The sequence below is a fragment of the Moschus berezovskii genome, chromosome 8, assembly GCF_049115385.1.
Source record: "Moschus berezovskii isolate FMDL1 chromosome 8, NW_MosBer_1.0, whole genome shotgun sequence".
In the NCBI taxonomy this organism is placed as follows: Eukaryota; Metazoa; Chordata; class Mammalia; order Artiodactyla; family Moschidae; genus Moschus; species Moschus berezovskii.
The window spans coordinates 45,680,636-45,692,913 of NC_142467.1; the positions used below are offsets into that span (position 1 = coordinate 45,680,636).

The following is a 12,278-nucleotide window of genomic DNA, read 5'->3' on the forward strand; positions in this document are numbered from 1 at the left end:
CTCTAGTGGGCTCTGAATGACAGCACCAGGGTAGCTTCTGTTCATGATCTCCTGCAGCCCCACGCCAAGACTCAACTATAGCAGAACAGGCAGAGCTGGAAGCACCACGGGAAAACTCCCTTCACTGTGTAAAACTGGGACCTAGCTAGGGGGCAGGATTTGCATAAAATCTCACCTTGTACAGCAGGGCCAGCCAGGGTTCTTTCCAGCACATGGTATTATGTAATCCAACCCTCAAAAGCTTTGATAATCCAACTCTCATAATGCTTTGGTATACAGGGACTTGTGGCTCATGGGTGAGCACAGGAAATGAATGAGCTAAGCTTGTTTCACGTTGTCACTGAAATCCTCCACTCCTGGGTGTAGTCTGTAAGATCCTTTGTGGGCTACCTGGGCTAAGTCTGTGAGCTCACCTCCTTCCCCGCCTCCAAAACAGGAACTCCTTCCTGCCTCAGATCTCTGCACTGGCCGTTCCCTTTGCCCAGAATGCTCCTCCCCAAACTGCTTTTTGGCTCATACGCCCTTCTTGTCATTCAGCTCTCACAGAGGCATTCCCTGACTACCCTGCTTCATGTTGATCCCCACCCTGGTCTCTAAAATACCTTGTTTTAGAACCTGCATGGCCCCATTCACATCTGAAATCTTTATGGTGAGCTGTCTGCGGTCTGCCTTCCTCCTTAGAATGATGGCTGTAGGAAATGTATCCAGGACCCAGCGGAGGCACTGAGTGGGTGGGTGCTCAATGAATACACAGGGAATGAAGGGCTGGAGAAAGGCGCAGACAAGGAATTAGCCAGAGACCACTTTAGAGAAAAGTCTGGAGGTTTACTCAACAACAGTCACAATCACAGTTGTACATGGTAAGTCAGGTCTTCACAAAGGCTCACTTTTCCAGGCAGGAGATGAGAGGCTGGTGGTATCGAGCTTTCTCTATGGAATCCCACATCTGACCTCTCAGATATTCCCTGCGTGTAATCCCTCTGGGATCCTCCTTCAAGTCTGAAACACAGCAGGAACCCAGCCCTGTGGGCCGGCACGGCTGAATCAAAGCCATTTTGGGAGCAAACGTTGAGGACCCTGTCACTTGGAATGTAGGTGCAACTCCCACCCCAGAGGTGACAGTGGGCTTTGGCACAAGATCCAGTTAGACCTAAAGTATTACTTGAATTTTCAAAAACAGCATCAGTTGAAAGCAGAAAAGAATTCCAGGACAGGACCCACTCCTTGCCCTTCTCCCATACTTAGAAATCCTCAGAAAATTTAATCAAATTTGCACTGCCTCCTAAGAATGACAGAAATCACCCAATCTGTGCAAACCAGGGATCTCTGAAGCAAGGTGTCTGGATTTCTCAGTTACTTCTGTAAAGTGCTTTGCCGCTCCTTTGAAACTTCAGAGATTAGAAATATAGAGATGCATACACAAAAATATGGAGCCATCTTCAAGGACATCACCTATTTCTTAAAGAGAAAAAGAAATTCAACAGGTGGTGAATATAATGTGGACTTTGGGAATCCATATTCTGCATCTCCAAAAAGAATCATTCTTTCTCCCCAGGTCCTGAGGTTGCATCCCCCATCAGATCTCTTCTGTTGATGTACTCCCTTCTGACTCTGAGTTATTTCTTCCAAAAATGGAGAACTGATAGCTCCTGGATGGTTTTAAAAGTTGAAAGCTCCAGGTGGAAGCACAAGGTGGAATGGCTTTTCTCACATATGCCCACACACTTAGCATTTCCTCCATGGCCTTGAACTTACTTGGAAGATGCTCTTTGCATTCTGAAATGTTCCTGTAGTCCCCCTTTGGAAAGGCTGCTGGGAGCTACACAGGTGTGATACTTTGTAGCCACACCCTGTTTTGTGACCTCATGCTCAGAAGAAAGGCTTTAGAGAAGGGGTCCACATTCTCACCCATCACCTGGCTGACAGCACTGCCACAGTCTCATGGATCCTTGAGACAGGTGGTTTTCCAAAATGAAGACAAAACAATGAATGGCTACTATGTGTGATTGGTTGGTCTGTTAATGAATGGACTTCTCTCCTTCCTTCCCTGATTACAGGCTATGTCAAGTCTCGGCACCCACAGATGTGGGTTCAGCAATTGCAAATGTCAGAGTGCTCAGAGGATCTGCCCATCCCTTGTTGAGGGTGCAAAACCAGCCTCAAAAGGGAAATCAAAGGATAGAAGAGAGGACACATGAAGGCTACTTGCCGCTGCGCCCGCCTTCCACATGTGTCCTGGTCTTGCCGAGAACACTGTCACCTGCTGGAGTGGGACCTATTGCAAATCTAGTCGCTGGGGGTGGGATGGGGGCTGCAGACGTGGCTTCCAAACAGGCCCCTCTCCCAGGGGTGGCCTGAGACCCTTCTTGGCCATGGATTAAAAAGAGCCATCCAGTTGCCCTTTAAATTCAGGGTGTTACTCTCATTGAATGGAATAACACCTGGCCCTCTGGCCCTTGGGGGGCATTGCTGTTTCAGATCCTGCTCTAGGCCCAACGCCTCCTGCTTGAAATCAGACATTAGGAAACACACACTCATCCAACAGGGATTGCACACATCACCAAAAATGCCCCCCCTCCCCCAACCCTGCCCCTTTACATCTAGCAAGGCACTAGGAAATGATTCAAGTTTAGGGATTGGCTGTACGTTTGCATGTTTTTCTTTTTAAAAGGCACAGTTTTCATTTTAATAACGCTGTATTACTTTCTGATGATGAATCCGACCTCAATTCTCCCAAATTACAACACTCTTGCTTTCCGAGATTCTGGAAGGGGCCTCATCTTTTGACTCCTTCCTAAAGAGGGCCACTGCTAAAAGGTATAGCACTCACTTGGAAAAGACACCAGGGACAAACAAGCAAGCTTTGTCAGCATGGGGTTTCCTCTCCTGCAGACAGGTGGCCAGAGTGGGACCTGTGCTGAGGCAGAAGGTGGAAGTGATGCTTTGCCCACTGCACGCTTCATTGGGGTGGTGGTGGCTGGGAGAGTTCACTTCCCTCCCCAGATAACTGACGAGATCAGCTAGCATCTCAAAGGCAGATCCGTGGCTCTGCTCCCAGATTTATGTCTCAGTTATTTCACTGGTAAATAACACAATCGAGAGGCTCGGCCCTAATTGGAACACCGATTTGAAGGACTTCCTGGGCTAGCTGGAGGGAGCAATGGGCTGTAGATTGCGATTTCCATTTCTGAATCAGTGGGTGGCAGGCTGGTTAGAGAAACACTTCCTATTAGTTTGGGAGCCCTCTGGGAGTCTGACACATAATTAACAAAGCAAAAGGTAAACACAGAGGGCTGTCATAGAACGGACTGCATATCTGTTTGTGGGACACTGGGGTGTTCACTTCAGCCGTGACCACAGTGGGGATGGCACAGCTTCCGGCTTGGGCTGAGGACTGTGTCACACTCAGGTCTCTGGTATGAGCAGATGGATGTGGATTCCCCCACCCGTCCCCCAACACCACCAACCTTGGACTTCACAGATTGTTTCTAGGCTAGGGGCTGCCTTGAAGGTTTTATGGTTGACTGGCTCCTTCAATCACAGCATTCCAGAAATCCATATTGGATGATAGAATACCAGAATCCTATGTGGTACTCTAGTTTGTGACCCAAGTACACAGTTCTTTAAAAATTTTAGAATTCGTTATGAGAATCAGAACCACAATGAGTCGGGGCTAGGCAACCTGCCCACGGTCCACCTCGGCGGCCTCCAGACTTTGTGAGGCCAGCTCATCACACCTCTGCTCTTCTGTTGAGACAGGCAGTTGCCCGAGGGAGGGAGAAGAAGGGAGAGAGAGAGGTGGAAGCACTGATGGGGTAAATTCAAGCAGAATTTCTACTTTGGAGGTCTTCTACTACGCCTGCGCCACAGACTCAAGGCCATCTGAAACCCAGTCCTGAAGAGCTGGTGGCCAGACTGTCCTCGAGCCTGGAGAGCACTGAAATGGGCATCTTGAGCACCCCAAGAGCCAGGGGAGACACCTGGGCTGTCCACGGTGGCAAAGGAGCACCACACTTCTGCCCCAGGCCTGACAGTTGGCCGGCGGTCAGTACTGAACATTCGGAGGGCCCCAGGCACGGCTTCTAACTGCATCTCCTTGGGTCATGACGGAGAACAGATGCCGGGGAGTAACTGCAGTTATCCCAAGCTGGGGCCAAAATGAAAAGGCTGAAACCAATGGCCCCGAGAAAGACTCTTGCCCTTCTGTTGCTTAAAGTTGGCGCCGACAGACACAACTTGCCTCTCTCTCTCGCTAAAGGACCATCATGGATGAGCCAGCTGAAGGTCAGGCAGGCTTGGAGGACTCTGTTTTGGATGACCGAGGGCTACCCTGGCATTCCTCCCATGTACTGCTCAAGGGAACGTGGTGACAGGGTGAAAAGGCTCTCCTGGGTTTCCACGCCACCGCCAGGGGTGCAGCAGGCTCTGCTCTGGAGTGGGGCCCCTTGTGGGGTCTGTTCTCTATGCTTCCACCACTTGGGGCCTGCAGGGCTGGGCAGATACCCAGGCCAACTTCAAGAGCCCCTTCTGCCTTGACCTGGCTGGCCAGCACCTTGTACAGAACAGGGGAGCCCTGGGAGCCCCACCTTCCTCTGGAGAGGGAGGCTGCAGGGAGTGCTAGAGGGGACCCCGCCAGGCTCACTGCGGGAACATGAGGGCTCAGTTGCTATTGAATTTTTCCAAGACTGTGGAGTTGGTGTGTTCAAACAGCCACTGCTGGGTGGGAGAGGAGGGGTCGCAGGTGTTCATGAAGATCCTGTGGTCGCTCTCACTGCAGTCCATGCAACTGCCGCTGACGGGGTGGTACAGGGTCTGGTCCTGTGAAACAGGCAGCTGGTCAGCCGGGCCGTGACGGGGAAATGAGCACAAGCAGCAGCGGGAACAGCAAGGGGACGGGGCTGGGGCTCGCAGGCCTGCCTGGCTCTCCTCCCCACCACACCATAGACACTGCCCATCTCCCCTGAGGCTGGCCTTGCCACGTGCCTGAGCAGAGCTCGCTGGGATGAGGACAAAACTGATGTCTGCCACTTCCGGGCTGGGACCCTAATGAGTGCCTCTCTCCAGTCGAATTTCATCTGCTCTCCAGGTGGTTTGAAAAATAGAAGGACTCAGTTGCCAACATTTAAGATTCTAAAGCTGAATTAAAAAAAATTAAAAATAATAAAAAAAAAGATACTAAAGCTGGATTTCTGATTTCTCTTGAGGACAGGAGAGTCAGGGAGGCTTGTGTAACAGATGCATGAGGGAAGGCGCGTGGAGGCACATTTTTTTCGTTTTTAATCCAGCAGGCTGCCCTGTCCACCCGCTCCACAGCCTGTCTTACCCTGCGGTGCTTCCACAGCTGGTTGCCCTTCATGCCGTGGCAGTCGTAGAGGGTGACGGGGCTGGTGCGGGAGACGGCGTCGAGGCAGAGCTTCTTGGTGTGCTGGGGGTCTCCAGGGCGGATGTCTTCTCTCCAGGTCAAGGTGAACACCTGCGCGCACAGGGACAGCGAAGCAAAGCTGGGGATTCTCTTGTTTTGCACTTACATTAAATTTTAAACACAGGGGTTCAGAAAACTGTATACTGATATAAAAATATTTATCCTCTATCTTTTTTAAACCATGTCTCCAAAATTCAGTGTTTATTTTACACTTACAGCAAGTGACAATTGCTAGATTTTCATTGGTTAAAGCAAAAGGTAGTCTCACCCCAAAAATAAAGCTGCGTTTAAAGGAAAAAATACTTTCAATTACATGTTGAAATGATAATTTTTATATTTACGGTTAAATAAAAAATATTATATATAAAAAGTATATTGATGACACCTGTCGCAACGACCCAGCTTCAATGATTACTAAATCACAGCGAATTTTATTAGAGCTCCTCCTGCACCATATCCCCCATCCCCACATTCTTTTGAAGCAAATCCTGGACATCTTATCATGTCAGGTATCATGACTTCAGTAAGTGCCCTGATAATAATGAAAAGCTACCACAAGGTTTTCAATGTCATCAAATAGCTCAAGTTCATACGTTTTCAGATTGCCTTACACATTTCTTTTCAGAGTCAGTCTGTTTGAATTAGGATCCAAACCAGGTTCACATATTATATAGGCTGATAAACTTTTTTTGTCCCCAGGAGCTTTACTGAATAATTGGCATGCAATAAACTGCACACATTTTAAGTGCACAGCTTGAAACATTTTGACATAGCTTATATGGCATAGCTGTGAAACCACCATCATCATCATTGTCATCAAGGGAGTGAACATATCCATTACCCCAAAAGTACCCTCCTACCCTCTGTGATCTTTTCCTTCTATCCTTCCCCACGCCCCTAGGCAACTCCTTTTTTTTTTTATGAAAGAGGCGCTCACAATTTCTAGAATTTTATATAAAAAGAATCAGACGTATGGATCCTTTTTTTTTTATTTCTTTCACTCAACACAATTCTGTTGAGATTTAATCACGTTACGACAACAGCATTTATCAACAGTTCATTCCTTGTTATTGCCAAGCTATATTCATTCACTGCATGGTACTGGATACACCTGATGTTGAACATGTGGGTTGTTTCTAGTTTTGGTTATTTCAAATAGTTCAGTTCAGTTGCTCAGTCGTGTCTGACTCTTTGCGACCGCATGGACTGCAGCACGCCAGGCCTCCCTGTCCATCACTTACTCCCGGAGTTTACCCAGACTCATGTCTATTGAGTTGGTGATGCCATCCAATCATCTCATCCTCCGTTGTCCCCTTCTCCTCCTGCCTTCAATCTTTCCCAGCATCAGGGTGTTTTCAAATGAGTCAGCTCTTCGCATCAGGAGTTTCAGCTTCAACATCAGTCGTTCCAATGAACACTCAGGACTGATCTCCTTTAGGATGGACTGGTTGGATCTCCTTGCAGTCCAAGGGACTCTCAAGAGTCTTAGAGCTGCTATGAACATGTGGGTTGAGGCCATTGTATGGACATGGACATAATTTCTTCTCTCTTGGATGAACTCGTTGAAGAGGGATGGCTGGATCACAAGATACATCAATGTGTATCTTTCCAAGAAACTGCCCGGCTGTTTTCCAAACTGGTTGTACCAGTGACATTCTCACCAGCAGTGTATGGTTCCAATTCACCTACATCCTTGCCAACCCTTCATATGGTTGGTCTTTCTAATTAAGGTTATAATTTTAATTTCCACTTCTCTAATAACCATGAAGTTAAGCATTTTTGATGTGCCTCTTTGCTGACCAATACGACTTCTTCACTAAAATCTCTACATATCTTTTGCCCATTTATAAATTGCATTGCTTATTTTCTTACTGAGTTTTGAGAAATTTTATACTCTAAACATTTCCCTGGTGGCTCAATTGGTAAAGAATCCTCCTGCAATATGGGAGACCTGGGTTCTAACCCTGGGTTGGGAAGATCTCCTGGAGAAGGGACCGGCTACCCACTCCAGTATTCTGGCCTGGAGAATTCCATGGACCGTATAGTCCATGGGTTCGCAAAGAGTCAGACACGACTTAGCGACTCTCACTCACAAACATTTAAAGTTGTTATCAGATATACGTTCTCTTTAGTCTGTGGCTTGTCTTCCTATTTTCTCAACGGTGTCTTTTAAGAACAGAATTTTCTCATTTCGAAGAAGTCCAATCTATCAATTTTTTTGTTGCATGAATTCTCTTTTGGTGTTGTATCTAAGAAATCATTGCTTGGGGTACCAAGGTCAAACACTTTTGCCTATGGTTTCTTCTAAAGTATTTTGGTTTCAGTTTTATGTTTAAGTCAATGACCCATTTTGAGTTAATTTTTATATGTAGTATAAAAATGTTTTTGCACATGGATATGCACTGTTTGTTGAAAATATTATACTTTTGCACTGAATTTCCCTTGAACATCTTTAAGATGCTGTCCATATATGCATGGATCTATTTTTGGAGTCTCTATTCTCTCTTTATGTCAATATGGCACTGCTTTAATCAGTGACACTAACAATACATGCTGAAATCAGTCCTTTAGTTTTGTACTTCTTTTGAAAATTTTTTTGGCTATTCTAGGTCCCGTCCATTTTTCCATATGAATCCTCTCAGGAGGTTCTCTGTCCAGCCCCAGGAGTTTCCTCACACACATCAGTACTCTGCTGAATATGCAGGGGGGCCCTCTGTAAATCTCAGACATTATCTGTGTCCGGCTCTCTCCAAGTCTCCAGGATTCCATTTTGTGAATTCTAGCCACCTTGACCTCCTGCACTCTCTGCGCTGCCTCCTCAACTCAGGGCGTGTGCCTGGCTCCCCCAGGCTTCTCCTTCCCTGACTTGTGGACTGGGAACTCTCTCAAGGAAGGAAGCCAGGACAACCATCATGCTTGTTGGCTCCCTGTCTTCCAAGGGTCACTGTCTTTCAAGGGTTGACATCGGCTCTCCTGAAAACAGTTGTTGCACATATTTTGTCCATTTCTTTGGATGCTTCCGGTAGAAGGGTAAACCCAGTCCCTTTTATTTCATCTTGGCAGAGGTGGGCACTGCAGTGGTGGTGGTGGTGGGGTTAGCCAGTTACTGCTCCCTGAACGTTGACTTCCCAGGCCTCCTCCAGGTCAGGAGCTGTAGCTTAGACTTGCATTTCTTCCTTTTTGGGCTCACTAGATTTCATCACTCAGAGTGGCTGTGGGCCCCACGGGACACAGATCAAAGTGGGGCAACTGGGCTGCCATGCTCCCCACCTCATGGTGGAAGCCGGCACATCCACACCCCAGACACATTTTGCAGTTAGTCTGAGCGAATCCTCTATCTTCATGTGGACTCTCTACCGCAAGGGGAGCTGTTCTGAAGCTGAGCTGCCTAGGCCTGTTCTATCCAGGCCCTGTATTTCTCGTGGTCTCTTTTGCAGCCCCAGGATCAAGGAGCAACCATACAGGGCTGTGGAGAATTCAGAAGAATTAATTGATGAGCATATGGGCATACTTGCTCAGTTGTGTCCGACTTGTTGCGACTCCATGGACTGTCCCGTCAGGCTCCTCTGCCCATGGAATTCTCCAGGCAAGAATACTGGAGTGGGTTGTCATGCCCTCCTCCAGGGAATCTTCCTGACCCTGAGTGTCTTGCATCTCCAGAACTGGCAGGTAGATTCTTTACCACTAGCGCCACCTGGGAAGCCCTTAAGTCAGTGACAGCCATTATCTAATAAGAATGGTTTTCAAGAAAGGATGGGGGAGGGCATCACACACTCCGGAGGCTGGCACCATGTCTGCCAGGAGGTGGTGCTGTGCATTCTCAGTGTGTACACTGTGCAGCCCTCCTGAGTTCTGTTTTTACAGAGAACCTGCCTTATAGGCTATCATCAGTGTACACTTCCCAGATGCCAGAAAATCCACAGCAGGGAGACTATAAACCTCGTGCCTTCGAACCAAGAGTCAATAGATGCTGTGTGAGCTAACAACGGGTGAACCTGGGAAGGGACCAGGGGAAGCTACGTGCAGCTTCCTGCGAGAGGCAGGTCTTACATGGTGGGCTCGCACTCCTCACTCTTTGGATTATATCCTTTGGGAGATCCCTTGGGGACCAACCCTCTCTCCTGTGTCACACCCTATCTTTCGAGTGAGGATGACCACACCCTAAGCTCCAGGAGGGGCCTGTGACCCAGGTCACTAAGAGGACTGTGTCATACCTCCATCATCGTTGGCTCAGGAAACCCAGTATGTGAGAGCCCCAGTGCTTTTCTGGAACTCTTGGAAGGGACATGCCTTTTCACTGCCTAGAGCTGCTGGTGGTCACCCCTGCCACCACTTGGGAAGACAGTCAGCCTAAGAATGAAGCCGAGAGAGGGAAGCAGAACTGGGGCCCTAGAGAGACCCTGATGACATCATCGAGACTTCAGTGACATGAGCCAGAAACTCTTTCTGTTGACAGCCATTTGGGGCCGAGTGTCTGTTACTTGTAACCAACAGTCCAGACTGATGTGCAGGATTCCTCTTTCCAAAGTGTCCAGTAGGCTCTTGTAACATGTCCTTTGGGCTGACCTGTCACTCGTCATTGCCAGGGCCTCTCCCCGCCAGCCCTGACCACACAAGCACTGCAGGGAACCTGGCGGCCAGTCCGAGGAGCAGCCCCTACCTGCATGTTGTTCCAGGCGGCCTCCCCGCGGCCCCGGATGCAGCTCTCCAGCCTCAGTGGGGAGCCCAGGGCCCCGTGCTTCGTGTCTGCGCACAGCCCTGTGCCCACATTGCGGATCTGGGTGAGAAAGAAGCAAAGAGAGGACCAGTGAGGTGCTTGGAGATATCCAGTGGGGCCCCTGCTGGGGTGGGAGGAGGGAGGCAAGGTAGATGATGTCAGTGGGCTGAGCTCTGAATTCTCCTAATGAAGTCCGTCCTGGACTGGTGGGCAGGACAGAACCTGTTAATAAGGGAACACAGAGAGCAGCTCCACTCAGCCTCGCTTTGAACTGGAGCATGTAGAGTCCTGGGGTGGGGCTGCGGCTGGAGGGGCGGGGGTGTGAACAGGAGGACTCCTGCCTCCTCTCCCAGAGAATTTGACCCAGCAGGTCCAGGGTTCAAATTTTACCCTCATTCCAGGTGATGCAGAGGCTATACCTTGAAGACCACTTTAGAAAAGGTGTAGGGTCTTTGCTCTTGGGCCTTGGGGCAGGTGAATGGGAGGCTCCAAAGAGGAACCGAGTCTCACTAAGGAAGGGGAGGATGCCCTGTGAGTGCAGGGGCCTCAGCATGCGCTGGTCAGCCAGCATGGATGGCAGGCAGGCCACTGTGCTAGGTGCCGGCATCACGTCGTGCAGCTCCAACCTCACAGACACGGCTCCTCATGTGATGGAGAGGTGGAGGGTTGGGTGGGGTACAGAGAAAAGGCCCATTCCAGTGTCCAGCTGCAGGCAGCCTCACCGCCCCGCTGCTGCGAGCTGCACCTGCCACTGTGTCCAGGGGAGGCCGCGTGCCCCTGGGCTGCCTCCAGCAGGGCCCGAGAGAGGCAGGCCTGTCCCCCAGGGAGGTGGACTCCTCTGGCAGGTGATTCACCTGAAGACTGCTCATTAACACAGCCAGACTCCCTCAAAGCCTCACTTGGGCTGGGGCTCTCCCCCCACGCCCCCACTCTCCTCCCTTTCCTCCCCTCTTGCAGAGGGCGGCATGGCCAATCGGGCAGCTCCCCTCGCCTCCCTGCTCACTTCTCTCGGGAGATGCCCCAGTAAGTCTCTTGCTCGCATAACCCCCTCTTGGTGCCTGCTTCCCCAAAGACTTGAACTAACATGGGGGAGAAAGCCAAGGAGGCGGCAAAGAAATGAAGAGCTTCACGAGGGAAATCAAGAGGCACCTCATCAGAAAACTTGCGCTGGGGTCGGGTGGGGCCAGGCAGAGGGCTTAGTGGGGAAAGGCCCCTCTAACTGGCTGAACAAGTGACACCTGGTGTGTCTGCAGCCCTACACACTTCTCTCCAGGGTGTTGTGGTTGACAACGCTCTGATTTTCCTCCGGGGCCATGGCTCCAGGCCCATCCCGTGGCCAGAGCATCCACCCCACGCTTGTTCCCTCTTCCTCCAACGGCCACAGTGATTCGTGCAGATCCAAGAGTAAGACTTCAATCCTGGACCTTTGCCGACTCTACTAGGAAAGAAGTGTTTACTTCCTGCTAGGTTGGCCAAGCTGGGGCTCTCTCAGCCTAAGGTTTCCGGGAGCCATCCTGCTACTTTCGGCATGAGGACAACACACAAGAAAGCACAGTTAAGTAGGAAAAAAAAGACTGGCGTCATTTGAATCCCCTGGATCCAGGTGTTAGCAGCTGAAGCCATAGCTACCCAAGGTTTCCATGAGACTCAATCACCCCCCCTTTCCACCTTAGAGTAGACTTCTGTCACAACAGGAGCCCTATGTATGCTCCCGTCCACAAATCCCCTTATACCCATCTCTGAGTGGGCCTCTCTGCCAGAGACCCAGGAGCCGGAATGCGGTGATGGACTGTCTGCCTCCTCCAGCGGGACCAGTTTCTTGGGTGTGTGAGAAGGGCGGTGGCACAGGATCCCTTACTCAGGGTCTGTGTTTGGTTTAAAGCTCTGCTGTCACTGTCTTAAATGTCCTAATCATTTTATCTTTGGACCTATAAGTGAAATGTCATGGGATAAGAGAGCACGCACACGGGCAGAGGTGACACAGACTCTATGAGCATCTGCTGTTCCCCTCTGCCGAGCTCAAATACAGCATCTCTGAGTCCCTGCAGCACAGAGTCCCTGGGTCCCCCACAGGCATGGGAACTCAGCAACACTCAAAGCAAGTAGGGGCTGAGGGTGTCACAGCTGTGACTAAGTGGG

General features: G+C 49.9%; 1 protein-coding gene across 1 annotated transcript in view; it reads right to left on the bottom strand.

The window, feature by feature from the left end:
- Window positions 1-804: 804 nt before the first annotated feature.
- The window catches only part of GALNT10 (polypeptide N-acetylgalactosaminyltransferase 10), a 229,899-nt gene continuing 218,425 nt past the window's right edge, over window positions 805-12,278 (bottom strand). Inside the window, exons 10-12 of the mRNA XM_055428979.2 lie at window positions 10,083-10,199; window positions 5,324-5,473; window positions 805-4,818 (exon numbers count right to left, since the gene is read on the bottom strand). Coding sequence (XP_055284954.1) covers window positions 4,660-4,818; window positions 5,324-5,473; window positions 10,083-10,199 — 426 coding nt within the window. The 3' untranslated portion in view covers window positions 805-4,659. The remainder of the gene's footprint in view (window positions 4,819-5,323; window positions 5,474-10,082; window positions 10,200-12,278) is intronic.